The sequence below is a fragment of the Meles meles genome, chromosome 21 (genome assembly GCF_922984935.1).
Source record: "Meles meles chromosome 21, mMelMel3.1 paternal haplotype, whole genome shotgun sequence".
NCBI classification, from domain to species: Eukaryota; Metazoa; Chordata; class Mammalia; order Carnivora; family Mustelidae; genus Meles; species Meles meles.
In genome coordinates this window covers 32,154,029-32,179,739 of record NC_060086.1, presented here as the reverse complement: position 1 = coordinate 32,179,739, position 25,711 = coordinate 32,154,029, and the positions used below count along the sequence as shown (strand labels likewise).

At 48.6% G+C, this 25,711-nt stretch overlaps 1 protein-coding gene across 1 annotated transcript in view; it reads left to right on the top strand.

Annotated features, from left to right (window-relative positions):
* BMERB1 (bMERB domain containing 1) overlaps window positions 1-25,711 on the top strand; it is a 106,215-nt gene that overhangs the window by 53,852 nt on the left and 26,652 nt on the right. Inside the window, exon 2 of the mRNA XM_045993651.1 lies at window positions 11,209-11,332. Within this exon, the coding sequence (XP_045849607.1) occupies window positions 11,209-11,332 (124 nt within the window). The remainder of the gene's footprint in view (window positions 1-11,208; window positions 11,333-25,711) is intronic.

The window sequence follows — 25,711 nt, the reverse complement described above, 5'->3', positions numbered from 1 at the left end:
GATGATGGTGGTCATGGTGATGGTCATGATGATAATGATGGTCATGGTGGTGATGGTGATGATGGAGATAGTGATTGTGATGATGGTGGTCATGGTGATGGTCATGATGATAATGATGGTCATGGTGGTGATGGTCATGGTGGTGATGGTCATGGTGGAGGTAGTGATTGTGATGATGGTGGTCATGGTGATGGTCATGATGATAATGATGGTCATGGTGGTGATGGTGATGATGGAGATAGTGATTGTGATGATGGTGGTCATGGTGATGGTCATGATGATAATGATGGTCATGGTAGTGATGGTCATGGTGGTGATGGTGATGATGGAGGTAGTGATTGTGATGACGGTGGTCATGGTGATGGTCATGGTGATGATGACGGTGACGATGATGGTGACGGTGAATGATAACTGACACTCATCAAGATCTAACTTGGTCTTTTTGATGTACTAGCCTTAAAATCTCTGACTCAGCCCTCACTATGACCATTGTGTAGTTTCTATTATTGTCCCCACTTACAAATGATGGATACTGACAGTAGGTTAGCTTGCATAATCCCTGCACCAACTGTGCAAATAGTATGGAATGAACAAATATTGTAAGCAAGTATTGTTAGACCCACTTTAGTGAGAAAGAGGAAACTCAAAAGAATTTAAGTTACTTGTCCAGGGGCACTAGCCAATAAAGGGCAGAGCCAACATTCTGAGTTGAGCCATGTCATCAGCTAAACAATGCTGTGCCGTGGCTGCTGGAACTGAGCTGGGTGACATGGACAATGGCCAGTGAGCCGGAGAGCAGTCTCTCTGCTTCGTTGTCCCACATCCTTCACTGAGGTCCCTGCCCTACAGACCATAGTTTCTACCCTCAAAGATGATAACGACCCCGGTCCTAGGACCCTCCAGGTAGGTTTCTTCGGCCTTCTGTATCACATAGACTGTGGTAGGCTCAATAATGGCACCTCCAAGATGCCCACAGCCTAATCATGAAACCTGTGCATATTATCTTGTATAGCAAACAGGAAGTAAGGTGTTCCCAGGAGCACTCCTGATAAAGCTGATCTAAACCAGTGATTCTCAGCCAGGGACACATTTGTCCCCCAGGGGTTATTTGCAAATGTTTGAAGACATTTGAGGTTGGTGGAAGGATGCTTCTGGCATCTAGTGGGTAGAAGCCAGGGGCACTGCCAACATCCTACAATGCATAGGACAGCCCCCTTGGCAAAGAATGATCTGGACCTAAATGTTGGTAGTGCTGAGGGTGAGAGACTCGGGTCCAAATAAAATGTTTAGAGGCTGCTGAGCAGGGCTGAGATTAAACCCTTGCCATAGCTTTGGTCTCTAAGTTTTCAGAGCAAGCCTTCGATGTTCTCACGTTCTACTTCCTTAACCCCATTTTACAGATAAGGACACTGAGGCTTAAAGAGGTTAAATCATTTGCCCAAAGTTGGCAGTTAGAAAGGGGCAGAGCCAGGGCTTAAACCCAAGTCGGCTTGGCTGTGGCTCCTGTTTCTTAACCCCAGTGCTGGGCGCTCATTCTCCTAATAACTTTTGCCATTTGGACAAGTCAGATGTGGCTGAGAAAACAGAAACTCAGAGAAGCTAAACAATGAGCCCAAAGTCACATCAGAGACTAAGAACCATAGCCAAGGTCTGGAGACAAGTCAGCTTCCTCGGCTGCAAAACCTTCCTTGTGGGGTGATCATGAGTATAAAGACAGTACATTCAGGAAGGCCTGGTGCAGCCAGAGGGATGATTACTTGCAGGACCAAGCGGCATCCTCCTTCATGAGGCAGGCTGGGTGCGGGGGGGGTGGGGGGGGGTGGGGGGGTGGAGCAGCTGGGAGTGCTGGAATTAAAAACAGTTACGGCATCTTCTTGGGAAATGATGACTCATTAAAAGCAACCGCCTGTTTCCTATAATATTCCCGTTATAGCGAGAAGGCGAGATGCTTGGTGCATCCCATAAGGCAGTGTTTGGGGGTTGAGATGAGCTTCTTTCCTACATGAATGATTGATGACAATAAAAGGCAGGGGTGTCACCGGGAGCCTTAGAAGTGCATCAGGATATAGTAATGGGGCTCAGATATATTTCCCTGGGATTTAAGACTAATGGGTCAGAAGACATGCATGGGTATGCTCAGTGGTGAGCCAAGAATGGTTCTCAACAGAGGGTCGCTGGGAACCCTCTGGACCCTGCTTCCAGGGCAAGTGGAGTTGGAGGATTGAAGTCTTACCTAGAGGGACAGAGGAATGGCCCAGATGCAACCTGTTGATCTCCAGACCTGAGGATCCTCACCCTGTCTTCTTCCCCATGTCAGTCTGGCTTCTTCCAGGGAAAGGACATGTGAGGGTAGTCAGAATGATACCGAGCACCCTTTATCATGCCAGGCATAGCATCAAGCACTTCACATCTTATGTCCCCTCCCGAGCAGCAGCTCTGTGAGATGGGAGACCCATTTTACCCAAGAGGAAACTGAAATTAGGAGGATTAAGTGGTGTGTCCAGATCACACATTCAGCGATAGATGCAAGACTTGAACTAGAATCTGTCTAGAGCTACAATCAGGGATAGGCTGATGGTATACTAATGACCTTCCTCCCTGACATGTAAGGCCCTTCCTAGAAGGTCAGCTCAACGAGGGCAGGGATTTTGTCTGTTTTGTTCCATCCCCGTTGCTTAGAGAAGTAGCTGGCACAAAGTGGGTTTCCAATGCATACTTATTAAAGGAATAATGAGGGAAAATATCACAGAGGGAGTTAGAGAGAGAACTTGTTATGTGCCTGGCACTTTCACAAATTACCTACGAAATGGGTGTGATTGTTCCTGCATTGCAGATGAAGAAACTGAGGCCCAGAGTCATCAATGGCTGAGACCAAGGTCAGCATAGGAGCCAACTCTGAGACCCCAAAGCCCGTGCCCATAACGATCCCCTTCGCTTGCCCTCTTCAAAGGCTGGCCTGGCTCCCACAGTGCCTGTATCCACCAACTCTTTTCCTTTGCTCTTCATTTCTTCTTCTTCTTCTTTTTTAATCTACTTGATTTATACTTGCTCATGCTAAAATTCAAATAGAGCCAATAGCGATGCACAAACATCAGCGTCTTGGTGATGCTGACAATGGGGGAGAACTAGGCAAAGGGTATATGGGAAGTCCCTGTGATTTCTTTGCAACTTCTCTAGAAACTTAAAATTATTCCAAAATGGGAAGTTTATTTAAAAATTCAAACAATGGAAAAGGTTGTATTAGGGGGAAGGGCTCCTCGTAACACTGAACCCCCCAACCCCACAGGCAATCCCCAAGGCCCTTCTCTCAGGTGTCCTTCTGAGGACATTCTAAGGATGCTAGATACTTCATAAATGCTCATTGGGGCTGAGATTAGTATGTCCACTCAAGTAATTGCTTCCATGATACGAGCTGGGTTGGAATAATGACTCAGTTGACGGATGCATCTTTGGGTGAGAAAGTTGACACGTGGTTGTGACTTTTCCTTCAGACTTGTGTTCTCATTCCATTTTCCAGAGACAACTCTGGAGTGTAGGCCTACTGCTGTTTGTCAAGGGACCCTCGGAACCCAATCTTGTTATGTCCGGTCACACCCTGTTGGACATGGCTATGAGACTGACTGAATGACCTCTAATACCCTTGCAACCCAAAGGGCTGGAATCCCAGTGTATGACTGCTTTTCTAGGGTGGGTGACCGGGGTACCCCCAGTGGTACTCAGATGCTTCTAGCATCAAACAACATCAAATTACATGGTTGCAAAATCATTTTTTTTCCTCCCCCAATTGTCAACATTTATGATTACCAGAGAAAGCTTTGCCTTTAATACCTCCCTGGTACTTACTCACTTTCTAGGACTTGCTAATCCACCTTGCTGAGAAGGAAGAATTTGGCTTCGATCTGAGCATTTAGCTGGAATTTAACAACATTGCTTTGTTTCCATTGGAATTATTTTTATGGCTACTTCCCAATTATGCTAAGTAATAGTGACTTATTCTTTATGGATACGATATGAATTTCCTTTAAGGAGCTTATTTGAGTGAAAAAAAGCCAATCTAAAGAAATATTGAGTAAATGATAATATTGTGTCTCTGCTTGGGCAGCTTTAGCAAAATTCCATAAACTGTAGGGCTTAAACCATAAATACTGACTTCTCACAGTTCTGGAGGCTTGGAAGTCCAAGATCAAGGCACCGGCAGATGTGGTGTTTGGAGAGCTCCTCCCTGGCTTGTCGACAGCTGTCTTCTCACTGTGTCCTTGCATGGGGGAAAGCAGAGAAAGAGAAAGTCAGCTTGCAGTCTTCTCTGATAAGGACACTAATCCCATCACGGGGCACCACCCACATGACCTCTCTAACCCTGATTACCTCCGGGAGAGCCCATCTCCTAATACCATCACACTGGGGTTTAGGATTTCAACCTATGAAATGAGTCGGGGGAGGATTGAGGGGGGTGAGAATAGTCATTCAGGCCATTGCAAATCCATGCAGTGGTTGACTTTTGGAAATGCTTGTCTGTAGCCCTTTGATCTGCAACGTGGGTTTTGAACTCAAACGAAGGTCGGAGTTCCAGCTCCGGCACTCGCTGGTTCAGTGATTTTTTAGCCCATGATTTACGATCTCTCTGAGCCACATCTTAGCAGTCTGCAAAGCAAGGGTAATAGTGCTAGCATATGGTACCAGGTGCGTGAAAGTTATGAAGCAGAAAGAAGGAGGGGATGGTCCAGGGGATGCTGAACTTAAAGTCCTGTTTAGACCCATGGTTGGAAAAGACAGACTAGGGAAGGCTTTACTGTTCCCTGGCATGGCTTTACCCCTCCTTGCCCACATTTGAATCTCAAGCTTCTAGGAGATGGCCTGCCTTCATCAACGACCACCACCACTGTTCCCACCCCATCCCTGGACAACTTTCAATTTTCAAGGTATATGGTAAGACGTGCAGGTGTGCCTCAGTCATGCCCAGTGCTCAGCTCTGATTAGCAGGGGCTGCAGGGCTTGTGAGCCATGCATTTCCCTGATGTGGCATTTGGGGATAAAAAGATGGATTTAGCTGCCTCATCCCCCAGAAGTGACTCAGATCCCAGGAGCTCAGTGACGGCAGTCCCAGCTGGAGCCCTGGGGACCTCCTTGCTTTAGTGCTTGATTCTTTCTCTATACAGCAGTCCTGGAGCCTCATGGGCATGTCTTCTCTAGCTTGTCTGTCATTTTTTTCCTTTAAGATTTTATTTATCCATCTGAGAGAGAGAGACAGAGAGAGAGCACGAGTTGGGGGTGGGGGGTGGACAGGCAGAGGGAGAAGCAGACTTCCTGCTGAGCAGGGAGCCAGACTTGATGCAGGACTCGATCCCAAGACCCTGGGCTCATGACCTGAGCCGAAGGCAGATGCCCAACCCACTGAGCCACCCAGGCGCCCTGCTTATCCATCTTTTTCCAGGATTTGTCCTCATGGACATGCTCATCGGCAGCTGTTGGATGCCCGCCCTCTAGCTGGAAAATGGTGTCGGGAAGGTTTCCATCACGCCAGCTCTGTTTGCAAGTTCAGACTGAAAAGCAGCCGACTGCGTGTGACGCTCATTTATTTAAAACCTGTACCAGCGTTTCTCAGGGTCTGGCCTGGAGACTTTCTACGGAAGTTCCCTGAACACGACTCCCCAGCCCTGTTTTAGCCTAATCCCTGGGGGAACCTCTGGGGGTAGAAGCAGAGAATCCACCTTTTTAGCAAGCTACTCAGATAATCACCACGCCTGCTAACACTTGAGAACAGCGACGCCCCATATGCTCAATTTTCTCTCTTGTCAAGATGATGATGATAGTTCTTAAGTGGGGAGGTAGTTCTTAAATGAATGTGATTATTACGACAAGGGCTTTGGAGTAGGACACATCTGACTGGAAATTTCAGCTCTTCTTATTCCTTTTCTTGAGCTTCATCTTGCTTGTCTGTGAAATGGGGGTGCAATTAAATAGGGCTGTTTTGAGAATCAAATAAGGTGATTTGATCCTAAAATCTGATAAATATTAATCAATGTTAGCTCTTCTTGTTACTGGGTAAACCTTTTTTTTTTTTTTTTTTTAATCTTTAAAAAGGAAATTATAGTATCTACCCTCTAGGGCAGGTGTTTTTCTGTAAAGGGCCAGACAGCAAATATTTGAGTTTATAAAACCTCAGAGACCATGTGGTCTCTGTTGCTGTTAAAACTCTAGCATTCTGTTCTTGTAAAGTGGAAGCTGCCGTAATATGTAAATGAATGAGCATGGCCAGCACTTCAATAAAACTTTATTTGCACAATCAGGCAGGGGGCCAGTTACCCAGGATGCTGTGAAGATTAACTGACATGAGGCTTATCGTGAGCCCAGCACAGGGCCTGCTCCTTCCTCCAGGAGAAGGAAAGCACTCACGAGCAAGACTTTTCAACACAGTTATCAGCCGGGTCAAGGCTGAATGTTCCTCTCAGTACCTGGAGACTGGCTGTGCCATTTCCTCCATCCTCCCTCGAGGAGGGAGGTAAAATGCCAATCCATGGGGTGTGAGTAAGTCTTTGTCCCAAGTCTTTGCCCCAGGGTATGTGGCTGTTTTCAACCTCTGTCCATGGAAATCTGCGCATCTGAACCACAAGTGAGAAATGAGGATACTTATCTCTGCGGGGGTGGTTAATGACACACTTTCCCAACCACAAATGTCTTTAGCCCTGGCCCAGAGGCTATATGATGTGTTTGAGAGAGAGAGAGAGAGATTGAGCCCTAGGTTTGCATTCTGTCTCTGCAACATTCTGATTGTATGATGTTGGCCAAGTCCCTTCCTTCTGGAAGCCTCTGATTCATCAGGTATAAAACAGGGATGGAATGAGATCATATAAAGCCTCAGCACAGCACAGAACATGGTAGCTACTGGAAAAGGCAGGAAGAGATGCTAAGAGGTAAAGGACTCATTGAAGGTCACACAGCTACCACTGGCTTCAGACCATGGATCTCTACCTCTGCCCCTCCCCCTGGCTGCTTCCTGGGACCCTGGCTGCTTCCAGCGAGGGCTGGATCCAGGTGCAGTGATCAAGGCTCCCCAGGAGGGAACGTGGCCTTCAGGGAACTTGCAAGCCTGTGGCCGTTCATCCCTGTGCTGGGTTAAATAGTGCCCTCCCCCAATTCACATCCACACAGAACCTCAGAATGTGACGTTATTTGAAAATAGGGTCTTTACAGAAAAAAACCCAGAAGGACATGCAGAGCCACAGGGAAGATGGCCCCGTGAACATGGAGAGCAGAGGTTACGGAGATGCTGCCACAGGCCAGGAATGGCCAGGAGCCACCAGAGTCTGGAAGCGGCAGGGAGGGCCCCTCCACAGAGCCTTTGGAGAGAGCACAGCCCTGCTGATACCTTGATTTGGGACTTCTGGCCTCCAGGACTCAGAAAAAATAAATTCCCTTTGCTTTGAGCCAACCAAATGTTGTTGATCTGTTCCAGCAGGCCTGGGAAACTAAGACACTGACCTTGACTCTAAGATGAGGATCGGACAGCAGGAGTTGGTCTTAAAACATCTGCTTGCATAAAGGGCAGTGGTGATGGGGTGAAGTACCTGCATTTTGGAGGTAGATGAGGGCTCAGCTCCTTCCCTAGCCAGCTCTGAGCCTTTGTTTCCTTATTTGTTCCACAGAGAACATCTTGATCTTGCTGGTTTATGGTGAGGACTAAAAGAGAGGGCAGGGCAGAGCGGGCTGGTGGTGATGGCCAAGGGCATCGTAACCACACATGGAGACTGATGGGCCTCCGTTAATTCCATCCTCACAACTGCCCTGGGTGTCCTCACATGACACAGGAGGAAACTGAGTCACGAGATGTCAACGAACTCTCCAGGGCCACACAGGTAGTGAGGGGCAGAGCTGGGACTCAAACCCCAGCCATCTGACTCCTAAATGCCCCCCCCACCTCATCCCTGGTCCCTACAACCCTCTATTGCCCTGTGCCCAGAGTCCATGCTCCTTCGACCTGGGCCTCCAGCCTGGTTGGAGCTGGGCACACATAACGCTCAATTAACATTACTGCTTTTATCCTGTATCTTCCCTCCTCCCTCTTTCCTCAGGTCTGGCCTCGGTGCCCCAGCCCCAGAAGCCATCCAGTCTCAGGGAGGGGTGGCCACAATAAGGCCCCAGATCTGATTCCAGGAGCCTTGAGATCCTGACTCAGCATGTCACATGGACAATTCCTAAAATTCCTCCTTGGACACCTGTCCCTCTTCCCAAGTCCCAGGCCTGAGACAGCTCCTCGGATCCCCTTCCCTCTCCCTCTTCTTTCTGACTCTCACCCCTTCCATTCTCCTTGTCTCTCCTTCCACCCCCGTTTCCACTGCCATCCCAGCCTGACCGCAGGCTCGTCTTCAGGACATGCCATGCTTGGAGGGCTGTGGGAGGGCATAGAGAAGAGCCCCGATTTAGCATGTCCTCCATCTGCCCACCTCCCCACCACCCAACTAGACACCCGGCCCTCCTCCTGGCTCAACACCGTGCCCTGTCCATGCTGGGAAACCTGGGAGTTCTCAGAAAGTATAAAGAGAAGCAGCTGTTCCTCTGAGGGGCTGAGCTGAGTGGAGACAGGATCTCCAGCAGGCCTAGGGCAGCGATACCACAGTTTCTTTGCCCTGACTCGTTTCTTGGTTTTGCCCCTTGGTTTCTCTCTTACAAATTGCAAATTACCTCCGAGAGCATTGGGGAGACCATTCGTTTCAAGGTGGCAATCACTGGTAGGTCATAGCCTTCCTCCTACTTCCTCAGCAAGACGGAGAGTTCTGATGGGCAAAGAGGAGGCTTATGGAACAGACGTGTTAGGGGGCACATGAGGGAAGGCAATTTACCCCAAACCTGGTATCCAGTGGAGAACTGAGGGTCAGGAGTTTCCCAGAGATGAGAAAGCAGCCGTGTGGGCTTCCGGTAGCGTTCCGGCAGCGGGCAACGGTTCGAGATCCAAGCCGGAAGTACTCAACTTAAGAGAAATCTGCAAATCACAAATCCCCAGCCCCTAGGTCAGGGGTCCGGATCAGGGGTCAAGGCTTCAGGTCGTAGGAGGGAGATAGGTAGAGAGAGGGCAGCTTTCCAAACCATTGACTTGGAGGTAAGGAAAAAGACAGACGCCAGGCAGCAGAAAGTGCTGGGCGTAGACAGAAGGAGCAAGATGTGGGTCGTGTGCAGTCGGCCTCAGTTAGAGCAACGTTATATCCTCCCCTCTGTTTTTTTTTCTCCACCCATGAAAGATCCTGGGATACTGCAGCCTTTAAAACCAGCCATTCACGCCGGCAACGTGGCCTAAAGTCACCTCCGAGATGCACGCAAGGACTGAGCGTTGAGGAGGCTCATCACAGGGCTGATTATGGTGGGGGAAATGGAAAACAACCTAAACGTCCGGGGGCTGGTGGAGTGATTCACGATACAGCCACAAATAGAAGACCACGCCACCTTTCCCACTGCTGCGGTGGGGGGAACATCCAAGGATGTGGGAAAATGCTCATGATATGTTACGTGAAAAGAACAGGTAATGAAGTGTGAGACCCTAGCTTTCTATGGAACTGGACCTGCGTAATGGTGGAAATATAGGTGTACAATGGTGTGGGTGTCTGTGGACATTTTTAACTACTCTAACATTTTAGCATACATTTTTCCAGTTTTCTTTTTTTTTAAGTTATGGGTGTTGGGGTATCTGGGTGGCTCAGTCGGTTGAGCGTCTGCCTTCAGCTCACGCCATGATCCCAGAGTCCTGGGATCGAGCCCCACGTCAGGCTCCCTGCTCAGCGGGAAGGGAGATCATGAGATCATGACCTCAGCTGCTTCTCTCCCTCTCTCTCCGCTCATGCTCTCTCATAGCATTATCTCTGTATCTCTCTCAAATAAATAAATAAAATCTTTTAAAAAAAAAGTATGTGTATTTATTCCTTATTGCAAGTTTGTATCCTTAAGAAATGTTAAACTACATCAATTTTACCCGCCCTCCCATTCCCCGGGGAACCACCATGTTACTCTTTTCTACAAGTCTGACTTTTTAGCTTCCACATGTAAGCATAACCATACAGAACTTGTCTTTGTCTCACTTTCCTCACTTAGCATAAGGCACTCAAGATCCATCCATGTTGGCCCAAAGGATATCAAGGATATCCTCCTTCCTCGTGGCTGAGTAATATTCCATTTGGAAACTTCATCTGTAATGAAATGCAAATGTGACGAAATGTAAAATTCATTTGCAATGAAATTCCACTTCGTTCCACATGAAAGCATGAAAAAAGCCCAGAAGTATTACCCTAAATATGCATACCACGTATATAATATATAATCATCTAGTTATTCTAATCATATAAGTTATCATATATAGTTATATGATATATAGTTATTCTAATCATATAAATTATTATTTATAGGGGTGCCTGGGTGGCTCAGTGGGTTAAAGCCTCTGCCTTCGGCTCAGGTCATGATCTGGGTCAGGTCAGGTCCCAGATCCTGGGATCAAGCCCTATATCGGGCTCTCTGCTCGGCAGGGAGCCTGCTTCCCCACCCCTCTCTGTCTGTCTCTCTGCCTACTTGTGATCTCTGTCAAATAAATAAAATCCTTAAAAAAAATAAAATTATCATATATATATATGGGAAGAATGTACATCAAAGAAATATGAGGCAGGAAGAATTTCCATCAACATGTGGATTGTGATTCTCTCTGGGGTTCTCTCAGTGGGGGTATGGATGACTCTTTCCTTCGTTCCTTTTTTTTGCCTAACTGTATGACCTGAATTTTCTACAACAAACTCGTATTCTTCCTATTATTATTCCTTACCTTACTTAGTATTCCTGTAAGATCATAGTATTGCTATAAAAGAATGATAATAAAATGATTTTCTGCCTGAAGTCGCCCTTGGTCTTGAAACTGGGACAAGGGACAAAGAGAGGGTCAGGAGCTGGGACCAGGCAGGGACCGTAAAGCCACATGGATACCCGCAAGCAGGTTTGGCGAGCCCGTCTAAGCCTCCTCTTGCCATCCTAACAGGATTCCCATGGAAGGCGTGTTTTCTGGTTTCCAAAGGTATGACTCCTAAATGCACAGGTGTGGCTCAGAGGGCCATCTGGGTGCCCTCGGGGTGCGCCCAGGGAGCTGGGGCAAGACTGCTCCCTGGACTGAGGACAAGGATGGTCCTCAGAAACCCGGTGGCCTTGGTTACTTGACACCCACGTTTCGTGTCTCCTGCGCAGATCAGCTGGACATCATCTCCATGGCAGAGACAACCATGATGCCCGAGGAGATAGAGCTGGAGATGGCGAAAATTCAGCGCCTCCGGGAAGTCTTGGTCCGCCGGGAGTCTGAGCTCAGGTTTATGTGAGTGCCTCGGGGAGGTGGCTGAGAAAAGAAAGTGGCCGGGAGGGGAGGACACCCAGAGAAGCTACCGGGAACAGGTGCTGGGATAAAGGCTTTATGTATATTTAACTGCCTAGAGGAATGGGTATCAGAGTCTTCCATTTTATGACTGATTGATTGATTGATGATTTACTTGGGGGGGGGGGTGCTGAGCAAGAGGTGGGAGGGGCAGAGGGAGAAAGAGAGAATCTTAAGTAGTATTGGTGCTGAGCACAAAGCCCAGTGCAGGGCTCCATCTCACCACCCTGAGATCATGACCTGAGCTGAAACCAAGAGTTGGAGGCTCAACCGACCAGACCCACCCAGGTGCCCCAAAGAGTCTTTCATTTTAAACAAGACCCTGAAGTTGGGATTGAATTCAAGCCAGTCTGACTCAAAGACTCCAAGAGCCCAAGCTCCTTCTGTGTTTGTTTTTGAGAAGAGAAAAGGGAAGAGAGATAGGCAGACACGGGGACCCAGTGGTGGTACGTGTGTCCGTGTCGTTAAGAGCACAGCCTCTGGGTTCAGATAGTTATGAGATCCAAAAAAGCTGGGAGAGTCTGGGGTAGGTTCTCTCTGGGCTTCATTTCCCTGACTTGTGAAATGGGGGGAAATGATGATACCTCTCCTGGGGTCACCGGCAACCCTGGAATCACAAGATTTGACCCAGCCTCCACTGGAAAAAAACAGCAGCATCACACCTTCTGGGCGGGCGCGGGAAGGTACACATTCCCTTCTTTCTTTCACTGATTTCACTGAGGCCTGTTATGCAATAAAAATACGAATAAAAAACACCTTCCCTTTGACCTGGGGATAAGCGAAACTAGTACATACATAAATGTGGAGAAACAATCCCTTCCTCCTCCTGGGTTTTCTGTTTTTGGGGGTTTTGGGGGTTTTGGTTTTTTTGTTTTGTTTTGTTTTTTTGGTTTTCGTTTTTCAAAAGAACTTTGAGGAAGGATTGGTTGTGTGGGAGAAGCATTGACTAAGACCAGGTGTTTGACTAAGTCAGGTGATTCCAACCCCCAAGATAGCCAGGACCAGACAGGAATTTCAATTTCAATTTCAATTGCCTGTGGGTCACCCAAGTACAGAGGAGTGGCGGGAAGTTCTGGGTCTTTGCGCAGGAGACCACGGAACTAGACACAGATTCTCGGGGACAGCCCCCAGAGAGGCAAGCAATGGGTCGAATCACCGCATGGAAACGAGTAGAGAGACACAGCCAGGATCCATGCATAGGATGGGGCGATGCTGACATCTCCGTGCAGACCCTCCTTCTGGATCGACTCCGGGCAAAGGGAAAACCCAAGAAGTATGGAATGGTTGACAGTTCAGTCGCAGCAAGACAGTTAGGGATAATCACAGTCTCTGAATAATACAGGTGTGCCTTCGAGGTATTGTGGGTTCGGTTCCGGGCCCCTGTAGTAAAGCAGAACTCGCTATAAAGTGAGTCAGGTGAATTTTTTTTTTTTAAAGATTTTATTTATTTATTTGACAGAGAGAGATCACAAGTAGGCAGAGAGGCAGGCAGAGAGAGAGGAGGAAGCAGGCTCCCCACGGAGCAGAGAGCCTGATGCGGGGCTCGATCCCAGGACCCTGGGATCATGACCTGAGCTGAAGGCAGAGGCTTTAACCCACTGAGCCACCCAGGGGCCCACATGTGGTGCTTCTTGACTGCATTTCACCCATAGCAGAACTTCTCCAAACCGGAGTCAGTCCTCCAGACCCCGTCTTTGCTCGTCCACAAGAAGCAGCTCCTTATCAGTTGAAAGTTTTATCAAGACATGGTAGCAATTCAGTCCTATCTTACGGCTCCACTTCTCATTCCAGTTTTCTTGCTAGTCCCGCCACATCTGCACCGACTTCTTCCACCGAAGCCCTGAACCTTCCATTTGTAAAAAATGCGGGATCTCTGAAGCACCATAAAGCGAAGCACAGTAGAACGAGGTGTACGGGTACATGCAAATTAAGTCTTTCTTCCTCCTTTCTACCTTTAATCCCCATTCATAAAAATGACCTATGCTAATAGTAATGGTTTTTATTAATTCTGATGGATAGTTTTTTGACTGTTCTTCTATTACTTAATATATAACTTTTAATTGGGGCACCTGAGTGGCCCAGCCGGTTAAGCATCCACCTTTGGCTCAGGTCATGACCTCAGAGTCCTGGAATTGAGCCCAATATTGGCGGCCCTGCTCAATGGGAAATCTGATTCTGCCCTCCCCCCCCACCCCTGCTCTCTCTCTCTCTCAAATAAATAAAATCTTAAAAAAAAAAAAAAAGATTCTGTCTCTCCCTCTACCAATTTCTGCTCTCAGGGAAGCTCCCTCTTTTTAAAAAAAAAGAAAAGAAAGGAAGACAGAAAACTTCTGAGTTCCCTTCAGGCCCCCGGGTGCTCAAGAGGGAGCAGAGGTTGCTCTTGGGGCTGCAGGAATAATGGCTGTCACTTTGCATTTCCTGACCTTTGCATCCCGTGTGGGTGTGTGCAGGCCCATTATCCCCAGCATCTGGCCCAAGCCTGGCACATGGTGAGCACACAATGACGAGAACAACTATTGTGTAGGGTCCAGCTCTGGGTCAAGCACAGCCTGACATTCTTGACTCACTCAATTTCCCCTTCATGCCCACTTAGGGATAAATTGAAAGCAGCTAGTCTCACCACTGTACCACCCACGCCTCAGTAGATGGACTAAATCAAGTTATTCAAAGGATACAGAAGGATGTCAGTGTAGTCAGGACCTAAGAGGGGACTCAGTGCCGTTCTCCAGGGGAGGGGCCAGCTCCCGGGCCGCCAGGGAACAGGGAGACTTGTTAGGAGCCTGTAGACAATAGTGGGATCTTCTGACAGCTTACCCCACCAGGCCCAGCCTGGTATAGAACGTAACCTTGCCTGAAGGTGTACCCACCTTCTCAATCTCCGAGGTGCGCGATGGACCCAGGGACCACAGGATGGAGATCACTGCCCACTCAGACCCGCACAGGGCTAGCAGGCCAGGTGGGGGCCATTCCTGAATTCAGTTTCGCGTCTCTTTCTCGGAGCCAGGCCCTCACACAGCTATAGGGTTCCTATTCTCCCATCCCTATTAAAGAAGAGAAAATCGGAGGTTAAAAAATTTGCCTACGGTTGCATTAGCTAATCAGAAGCTGAGCTAGGAGGCAGTGATCCCAGAGTATTGATTCAGTGAGTGAATGAGGGAAGGGAGGAAGTGGGGTGGGGAGGAAGGATGGAAATTCTTTAAGGAGTATACACCACAAGGGTAGGTATCTTTTCATCTTCCTCGCTGTTCGATCTTCCCAGCCTCTTGAATAGGGCTTAGCATTTATTAGGGCAATTAATATTTGCAGAATGTGCACATTCCATCCTTTCCCAACAATTCCCCCCCCCCCACACACAAACACGAGGGCCCCTGGCACAGGGTAAGAGGGAAACAGAATTTCAGACCATACTAAGCATTGGCAGGCTCAGGCGGGGAAGCTCTGAGTGACAGGAAGGTGACAGCCGTTGACTGAAACTGTCCCCAGGATTGTAGCTGTAATAACCAGGATGAGATTGGTTTTGTCACACCTGCTCCGAAGTAATCAAGTTAATACCCCGCAGCTCCTGTGGAGACTGTGTGAGTCAGACCACATTTCACGGTTGCCGGTGTCCACACTTTTACTGTCTCCTGCTGTATTGATTGTTTCAAGAATGGTCCCAATGGCTACTGCCCCAACACCCCCAAAGTTTAACATTTTTCTTTCATGGACTTCCATGTTCTTGTCTTGCTGGTTCAACCTTTCTTCTTGCCAGGATGGTGAAGAAGTAGAAGGAGATTTACCTAATCCCCGGGGAACTAGCATGGATTCAGGAGTAGAGTCAGGGGTCGTCCTGGCTCTCCCGTGTCCTCAGTGGATGACCTTGGGCCCATGACAGAGCATAGAAGAACTGCTGTTTACTCTTTATTCCCTCTCTTCTTTGCCCAGCACTTCTAGAATGCAAGGGCAAACTCCTCGTTGGACACCCACAATCCCACGATTGTGCAATCCCACGTTGGGTTTTGTCGTGCTCCGCCATCTTGAATTAAGTGTGGTAGAAATGGAAAGGATTTTACTGAGGGAGGTTTAGTGAACCGGACTCCATCAGAACTTTTCCACACTCTTTCTCTGGAGAGAAGCAATTTATTTGGAACCCAAAATGATGAGCTTTAATTTAGATAGATGGCCAGGTTTGCAAGTCAACGTCCCAGGAATTCTTGGCAGTACTCTACAAGGTTCTGAGGGGGCACCGCAGTCAACATTCAGTGAGCCTTTCCTGCGGGCCAGCCCTGAGCCCACGTGATCACGTCATCTATGAAAAGTACCTACTAATGAAAGGACAAATCAGGGCAACCCCCTATTTTTTAAAAGATTTTATTTATTTTATTTATCTGTCAGAAAGAGAGAGAGAACACACAAGCAGGCAGAGAGGCAGGCAGAGGCAGAGAGAGAAGCAGGCTCCCAGCTGAGCAAGGAGCCCGATGCAGGACTCGATCCCAGGATGCTGGGATCATGACCTGAGCCAAAGGCAGTGACTTAACCCACTGAGCCACCCAGGCACCCTAGGGCAACTCCCTATTCGCCTTGACTAAGACCCACAAAGTCAGGCTTGGGGAAGGGCTATGAGTTGACCTTGGGGGGGCACAGCGTTATCTTTTCCATCTTCCTCAGCTTCTCCTCTGGTTTCCAGGTTGCTACATGGCTGCTGGAGCTCTCCCACGTGAAGTATGGTGATTTTATGAGCTTCATTTGAATGAGTCAGTAAACCCTCCGTATCACAAACACACCCCTGTAATAGGTACCAAATGTCCCGGAGGTAAAGCCTGGAGTCTGCTTTGTTCTCTCCTTGATCCTCCGTGCCACCCACCTCCCGTCCCTCTGCCGCTGCCCTGGGTCCCTGCCACTCCCTCTTGCCTGTCCCACCTGGGCTGTCACCAAGCTCAGACTCACTTTCTCACCTTTAATTCCAGGTACTGAATCACACCATTAGCTTTTCCTAACTCAGCTGCCCGTGCTCGCCTGCCTGGGCTCTCCTGCCGTCTCCGAACAATCCCGGCCCTGCCGTTTCTCTGGGCTTCAGATAATTAAGAATCTTACGCCTCTGAGCAGGGGCAGGGGGTGGTTATCTTCATTTTACACCCGCTTGCCGGATTTTCATAAAAGGGATAGCATGCTCTGTCTCTCGGCTAGCCCTGGGCAGTGGCGGGTTTTAATCAGGGAGTGTCAGCCCCGCAGTGGGGAGTGGAGGCGGGCTTGTGCAGGATGGATTTCAGGAGCATAGCACTCACTTTCTGCTGTTTCCAGAGCCACTGCTTGAACCCCAGTCACTTGGTTTCATTAAGTAGTACCCAGCATGGTGGAGAGGTCAAGCCCTAGGATCCAGACCGCAGAGAGTCAGGTGGGAAGGATAGAAGGCGCATGAGTTGTGAACAGCTGCGTTCCAAATACTTTGCTAGGCTGAGCAGCATTCTAAATATTTTACGTGCATTGACACATTTAATCCTCACTACAACTCTAGAGGTAGGTAGCAGCCACGTCCCACCCCGCTACTTCCCATCTTATAGAGGAGGTGGAAACTAATGCACAGAGAGGTCAAGTAACTTGCCTGGGGTTGACCAGTGTCCATTAAGTAGCAGATACTGGTTTCTCCCAAGTACTCTGGATCCAGCATCCATCCCAACCACCATGCTATGAGCGTCTCTCAACTAACTTTGAACCCCAGTTTTCTTTCTCTTTTTTCTTTTTAAGATTTTATTTATTTATTTGACAGAGAGAGATCACAAATAGGCAGAGAGGCAGGCAGAAAGGGAAAGAGGAGGAAGCAGACTCTAGAGAGCCTGGTGTGGGGCTTGATCCCAGGACCCTGAGATCATGACCCACGCAGAAGGCAGAGGCTTTAACCCACTGAGCCACCCAGGCGCCCCTGAACCCCAATTTCGACTTGTTACCAACCGTGTGTCCCTGGAGCAGATTTTTAGCTGTGTTTCAGCTTCAGTTTCTCCCTCTGTACAGTGGGGCATCGACGCTTTTCTGGCAGCAAGAGAGCAGGAGATGAAAAGAGAGGACGTGTCTGAAAGTAGGTGGCTTTTCCTCCTAAGGAAATAAGCAATCCCTCCCTTTCACTGTTAACGCCCTGCTTTGAGGGATCACAGGAGATCAGGGTGCTGAGTCATCCCCAGAGAATACCCAGAACACGCTCCTCTCCCCGGGAAACTGGGGAGCAGCTCTCCACCAGTAAGACCAGCTCCATCCCGGGGCCTTGACTTTATTATCACCCGTGTTATTTTTAAAAATGTTTTATACACCTGCTTTTTTTTTTTTTTTTCCGTCTTCAACGAGCTGGCAATTCTCAAGTCCTTTAGGAAGAGCTTCAAGCCAAGGGCAAAATGAAGCCTGCGCGTTTATGTAACTTGACACCTCTTAGCCACATTCGGGAATTCTGCCTCACACCCGTTGTACTCCGGATTTTAAATAGCATCTTCTAAGAACAGGTCACTGTTGAGAGAGCCGCTATAGGTATCAGGTGGGAAGAGATGCTCTCAATGCAGACGATGTGAAAAGCACTTTTTTTTTTTTTTTTGGACAAAATGTGCACAGATTTGAGGATCTCGGGGTGGGGGGGGGAAAGAGGGAGGGGTAGGGAAATGGAGGGAGAAGGAGAGAGGATGGAGGACATTGAAGGTTGGACCTCAGAGTGGAAAGATCCTCCTGAATTCGTAAGCATGCCAGGAGGTAGGGATGGGCGTGGGAAACTGGGCTGATCAAATGGAGAAAGATTATGTTCCCTCGCTCCACAAGTTTCTGCTGTTCCAAGTCGCCTTTTGCAGTCAGAACGCCCTTCAGGAAAGGAAACTCTTCTCTCGGGGAACTCAGATGGTCTTACCATCCAAGGACTCGGTTCTCTTACCTCTGAGGAGCTGAGTTGAGCGTCCTGTGTGCTGGTGAGCTGGGAGGGAGATCACAACGGTAGGCTCTTGTGATGGTGAAGGTTATGCGTCAGCTTCACTGGGGCTGTGGGGTCGCCATACATTTGGTTATACGTTATTCTGGGGAGTCCATGCCAGGGGGTTCTGGGTGAGATGAGATATTGGATCAGTGGACGGAGTAAAGCGGATTGCCTTTCCAGGTGCGGGTGGCCTCGTGCAACCCACTGAAGGCCTGAAAAGAACAAAAAGGCTGAGAAAGCGGGAAATTTGCCTGCTTTACCGAGCAGCTGGGATATCGATCTTTTCCTCCCTGTGGACTTGAACTGAAAAATCAACTCTTCTTGGGGCTTGAGCCTGCCAGCTTTTGGCCTGGAGCTATACCATCGGCTCTCCTACGTCTCCAGGTGGCTGACGATAGATTTTGGGACTTCTCGGCCTTGAGGATCAAGTGAGCCCCTTCCTTATAATGAAACAATCAATCGCTCAGTCAGTCAATCAACTCTTCTACTGCTTCTGTTCTGTGGGAGAATCCTGACTATCACAGCCCTGTTTATTCTGAGAAACTTCCATCTGGATGCCTTCTCAGGCTAGCAAAGACCTAGGAAGTTGGAGAAAGCTGATTAAGATCAAGGGATATTGGCTCTAGCACTCTGTAGAACAATCTGGAATTACCTAGTAAAAATGAGCATATACTTACTCCATAACCAGTAGTTTCTACATTGGGAATACCCTGGAGTGGCTCTGTATGACGGGGTAAGCCCAAGCTTCATGTGGCTATTTCAATTTAAAATTTATGGAAATAAAATGAAAAGTATAGTCCTTCATTAGTGCTACTGTATTTAAAGGGCTCATTCATCGACTAAGCCTAATGGCTGTTCTATTGGAAAGCATCCACACTATTGTACATTTCCATCAACCTAGCACTGCCCTAAAGAAACTCTCATACAGACTCTCTCAGACACTCAACTGACTGAGCCACCCAGGCACCCCTACATGTCCCTTTTTAAAGGAAAAAGGCTAAGAAAGGGAAGGAAGTTTATGATCTTGGATATCTTTGCATCAATGTCTCAGATACATCGAGCCCAGTATGTCCAAGTCCAAACTCATGATCCCCATGCCATCTCCCAGGCCTGCCCCCAACAAGCACAGCTCTGCAGGCGGCCCGGCACCACCATACACCACGGAAAGGCCAAATGCTGAAGTCAGACATCATTCTTGACTCCTTCCAATTTGCCGCCTTGCGTATTCAATCCATCCCCAAACTGAGTCCATTTTACCCCCTAAAGTAGTTTTAAAAACTGTCCACTTTCCTCCATTGTCATGGCCAACACCCAAGTGCGCATTCCCATCTCTGTCCCTGATCTCAAGAACCTCCCAGCCTTCTACCCAGCTGCCCTCCAAGGCAGGGTACCACAGCCAGAGGGAGCCTTCGGAAATGCAAATCAGACCATGGCTCCCAGTTTTAAACACTTCCAGAATGTGTTACTGTGATCAAGCCTACCTGATACCGCCAGGTCCATTCCTGTCTCCTCTGCTTTCTGTTCTTCCTTCGTCCTTCCTCCGCCCCAGCCCCTACCCCTGATCTGCACCCCATACACACTCCATGCCCTTTCCTGCCACTGAGGCCATTTTCCATGCTCTTCCCTCTGCCTGGACCCCTTCTCCCACCATCCTCTTTGCCTGGTTGACTTTCCCTCTCCCTCCAGAGCTCAGATCCAGGTAAGGGAAGCTTTCCCAGGACTTCCTGGTCTGTGTCCAGTGTTATCCCCCCAACCACTGTCCTTCTCATAGAAGACTTTCCCTCCACTTAGATCTCCATGCATTGGCGTGAGTCTGTGCTCACTATCCTTCTCCTCCCAGACACTGGCCTTGCTGAGAACGGAGGCTGATCTGTTTTCACTCCCAGCAGTCTTGGGAGCCCCCAACACATGCCCAAACTCAGAGCCGGTGCACAGTGAATACTTACATCATCAATGAAAAAGAGCTCATCTTCCCACTTCTCCCAGTGCTTGACCCATTGCAAGGGCTCCCCTGGGGCTGGCAAGTCCAGTGAGAGGGGCCTGGCCCTGTGAGGGTTAGACAGATGGTGGATCCAGTTCATAGCATTCCAGCGGAATGACAGCATGACACTCAACTTGCCGTGTAGACACTTTGCGAAGTGTATGAGTTTCCCATGGCTGCTGTAACAAAGTCCCACAGAGCTGGTGTCTTAAAATAACACACATATATGCTCTTACACTTCTGGAGACCAGAGGTCTGAAATCGGCATCACTGGGCTGAAATCAAGCGTCCGCAGGACCACGCTTCTCCTGGAGTCTGCAGGGGAGAATCTTTTTCCTCGTGTTTTCCAGTTTCTAGAGCTGCGTTTCTCACAGTCCTTGGCTGGTGGGCCCTTCTGCCCCTGTCAAAGCCAGCAGAAGGGAATCTTTAAATCTCTCTCTGATGACATCATCCCATCTCCTCCCTCTTATTCACCCAAATCTCACTCTGTCTCCCTCTTATGAGGCTGTGAGTACATTTAGAACCCGCCCAAATAACCCAGGGAAATCTCCCCATCTCAAGATCCTTAATGTAATTCCACCCACAAAGTCCCCCATATTCCTAGCTTCCAGGGATTAGGCCATGCATATTTCTGAGGGACATTATCCAGCTGGCCACATTAGGAGAGACCGATAGCAAATCGCATTGAGGCTCAGCATCGAGCTGGAGTCTCAGCGTGGCCACGACGGTGACAGATAGGGCCATGGCTGAGCTGAGCAGAGGGGAAGGCACCCTCTACGTGGAGAATGTACATTGCTTGATCTTATGCTAAATTCTCATTATTTTTTGAAATCTCCCAAAGAAGTGGCATCTTATGAGACAGAGAGAGGGAGAGGGAGAGGGAGCGCCTTGGTAATGTACACACGGCCGCCTGACAATTAAGGGTTTTCTCACTCTCCCTGCGTGTTTCTGGAGCAGTGCTGATTTGAATGGCAGCAGAACTTGAGAAGGGCTCGGCGGTATCACTCGACGATCTCAGCGGAGGGTTCAGCTTTTCCTAAGCGCTCAGTATGGAAGCAGATAACGCTGGACTGGGCTGGCTTCATTTCCACGTTGTCTCTTCCCATGAGAGCCAGCCCTCCCTTGATATTTCCCAGGCAGGATGCTCACAGAGAAAAGGACGGACGGAAGGTACAAACGGCTTAGACAGTGTGCCTTGGTGTTTCCCATCCATGAACTTTGCTGGCCTCCATCCCCCAGGAAATGTAAATATCCTGATTTACATCTTTCACTTTATTTAATTGGCTGCCACTCTCTGAATGATCAGATACGTGGATTATTTTTTTCCTTCTGGAATTTTGACCCACTCTGGGTCTTTCTGTCCTCCATCCCCTAAAATCCTCAGGCGTTTTGAATTATAGGAAGTCAATCCAAGACACTCCTAGTTGGGGTGCTGCCAGTGGGAAGGAAGCCTGTGTTGTCACTTCTGGGTGTCCTCATCTTGGACAGCATGGCCTTCTGATCACGAGAGAGACCTATACTTGCTCTAGGTTAGATTATATGTACGTTGGTTAGATAGTACGTCTAGGTAGGATAGATTATATGTACTCTAGCTTTGCCATTTCCAGGCTGTGTAGTCTTGGTCAAATATTTAACCTCTCTGAGTCCCAGCTGTCTCCCCTGCCAAAGGGCAATGGCTCCAGCATGGCACAGGGTGGTTATGGGGAGTAAAGGAAGTCATTTATACATGAAGTGCCCAGACCAGTGCCTGCCACAATGTAAGTGCTCAGGAAATGTTACTTCCCTCTGCTTCCGGAAGAAATCGAGTTTGGAAATGAACAGATGCCTTTGTAAGAGCAGACGTTAGGCCTGCACTCTTGGTTAGTAGTCGTATAGTTATTTGTCTTGAATAGGGGGCATGGGAGAAGGAAGGGAGATTGGAAGGTGGACTGAAGGTCTCCTCCATGACAAGGGATGTCAGACTGGAGAGAAGGCTTAGGGGCACTTGAGATGTGTCTCAAGACAACTGAAGGACTGCCCGGTAGAAGAGGGAGTCTGTTTCTTCTTTGTGCAACTGGGATCAAACACAGATGCCGCTGGTGAATCAGATTACCATCTCAGCCTGAGAGAGGGCACCCCAAACGCTTGGAGCTATAAAAAGTGGGAGACTTGGGAGATCATGAGTTTCCACACCTGGGGATATTCAAGTGTTGATTTATTCTTTCCTTCATGCAGCCGGCATCTATGATATTATTGCCATGGGTCAGGTCCTGGGAACGTGGGAATGAACAGTGTAGATGAGAGCTCTGTCTTAATGCTATCTGGGGGAGGACATAAAAAAATGCATGACTCCGGGGCTCCTGGGTGGCTCAGTGGGTTAAGCCGCTGCCTTTGGCTCAGGTCATGATCTCAGGGTCCTGGGATCGAGTCCCACATCGGGCTCTCTGCTCAGCAGGGAGTCTGCTTCCCTCTCTCTCTCTCTCTCTGCCTGCCTCTCAATCTACTTGTGATCTCTCTCTGTCAAATAAATAAATAAAATCTTTAAAAAAAAATGCATGACTCCTGGGGAGGATGCAGAAGCTTCAGATGGGTGATGGGGAGGAGGGACAGTGAGTGCCAGGATACTATGCTCAATTCTTAAGGTCTCTGTCTCTCCTTACACCCCTCTGCAGGCCAGAGCTGACTGGTCCAGACTGTCTCAGTCTCTCTCCTTGGGATACAGGGAGACTGGGCCAGTTTGGTGATGGATTTGCAAACCAAAGTCAGTGGATGAGCACAGAAAGCCTGTCTTTGGGAAGGAAGGAGGACAGCACAGCTGCCTCAGAGTAGCAAACAAGAGACACTGTCTTCCTGGAAAGCAGAGAACGAAATTGGCCATGACATTCCCATTCCAGTCCCCAAGCAGCTCAGCTGAACTGGGCCTTTCTTTTTTTTTTTTTTTTTTAAGATTTTATTTATTTGACAGAGAACACAAATAGGCAGAGAGGCAGGCAGAGAGAGAGAGAGAGGAGAAAGCAGGCTCCCCGCTGAGTAGAGAGCCTGATGCAGGGCTCGATCCCAGGACCCTGGGATCATGACTTGAGCCAAAGGCAGAGGCTTTAATCCACTGAGCCACCCAGGCGCCCCAGAACTGCGCTCTTCTATAGGATGTTGTATCTTCTTACCCCGTGGGTGTCTGCTGTCTGGACCCTTGGAGAAAGGCCTCACACTTGTGTGGCCACAGCCTGGGGAAACCCAAAATTTTCCGTTGTGCTGTTAGTGAATTTCAGGGTTTCCCTGCTCAGCTTTTCTCTGCCCCCAGGCTTGGTTCCCTGCATCCTGGAACCCAATCCACGTGGGTAGGTGACTTGGATGCTTTACCAGTTTCCATAACGACAGAATAGGACAAAGCCCTATGCTACTCCCACAGGTCATCCGAGGAGTTGTCGAACTAAACATCCAGAAAGGGCTTGCACTGAGCCCTTCACAGCCATTTAAAAACTCAGCTTGACATTCTCTGCTAATGGGCTCCTTTTAGGCATCTTGTACCAAGCGGTTGCTTTTTCCTGGCCCTTCTCTACTTCCAGGGCCCAGGCTCACCCACCTTGCTTGGAACTCTAGCTCAGACCTCTCAGTTCTCAGGAAGACAACTTCCCCTTCCTGTCTTTTTTTTTTTTTTAAAGATTTTATTTATTTATTTGACAGACAGAGATGAGAAGCAGGCAGAGAGAAAGGACGAAGCAGGCTCCCTGCTGAGCAGAGAGCCCGATGCAGGGCTTGACCCGAGGACCCAGGGACCATGAACTGAGCTGAAGGCAGAGGCTTTAACCCACTGAGCCGCCCAGGTGCCCTCTTTTTTTTTTTTTTTTTTTTAAAGATATGTTTCAGGGAGGGACAAAGGGAGAGAGAGAATCTCAAGCTGGCTCCATGCCGACCATGGAGCCCGAGATCAAGGACCTGAGCCAAAACCAAGAGTCAGATGCTCAATTGACTGAACCACCCAGGTGCACCCTCCCTCCCAGTCTCACGCAGAGCAGTTTCACCTGCTTCCAAGAAGCCACAGTGCCAAAAGATGCCTGGGCTCTCAGACACACTACCCCAGCTGTTTGTCAAGTTATGATTCTGAGCAAAAACTCTTTCTTCCCCAAGATCAATCCGGGCACCAGCTGTCAAGGTGATAACATTCCTCCCCATTTTTTGTTGTTGTTGTTGTTGTTAAACTATCTTTCATCAGATGAGCTTGAGAGGATTTCTGTTCCTTCTAGCCCATGCTGGGAGGGTCTGTTGAAACCTTAGCTCAGTCAGGAACCCCAGAATCCCATTCCTTGTCTGTTTCTGGGTTAAAGGTGGGAGATCCGAGAGGCAAACCGGAAGTGCAGTGTTGATTCACTGAGGGCCGCCATGTTTGGGTGAGGAGGCAATCAGATAGAGAAGGCATGGAGGTTCCAGCTCCTCCTGACTTTCACTGACTTCCCAACTAGTTTGTCATCGCCAGGGCTGGCCCTGCTACCAGTAGCAGTCCTCCATCTCTTAGACCCTTGGTAGCCGAGACAACAGCCTCCCAAAGACCTCTCCACCTGCCTTCCCTCTACAGCCCCACCTTGCTGGCTGTATGTACCTGACTTCTCATATGGCTGGTGACTCCTCTGGTCTTCCACCACCCCTCCCAGACCTGCGTGTCCCCAACTCCTCCCACAAGGGTGAAAAGTCCAGTTCCTACAGTGTATCCCTTGCCCCATAATTCATGGTGGTTCTGCTTTCCTGCGGGAGCCCTGACCAAGACACATCCAGAGCCTTTCCAGAAGAGACTCATCTTCTTATTTTCTTTTCCTAATTTTTTCTTGATGAGAATTGGCCTCAGTCTGAAAGTATAAAATCTGCCCAACATTAGCATGGCTCCTGGAACGGCAACAGGTACCTCTCTTTCCAGTTGCTTCTAACCGTGATCAGAATCAGAATGAAATGTATGTTTGTGGTCTCTCGTGGCTCATGAAAATCCCAAAGCCATCTGTTGTCTTCATCTTCGTGTCCATTATCAAAATACACTGATTAGACCTTTAATTGAACCTGGTGCCGTATTTATTGAGAAACTCACAACAATTAGCTTTCTAAAAGCTTATCACCGGAAGCCTAATATATAATCATTCAGCGGCAGTCACTTTCAACTCGCTCCATGGCCTACCTGTGTTTGCCCTTGAAAAACCAACACACGGTGTCCTTTTTTTGTTTTTATTTTTTCAAGAGATCAAGTGAGCGAGCTGAGAATCGGCAGATAGGGAATTTCTGAGCTTCTTCACCAAACTGCAGAGGGATTTGGGGGATCAGAATAGAATAGGATCAACGTGAATTCTGGAGCCAGATGGTGCAGGGAGTCACTCCCAGCCTTACCACGGACAGACTGTGGAAATTTAAGCCTTGAGTCCCTCATCTGTAAAACCGGTACAAATATAATTCACACCCG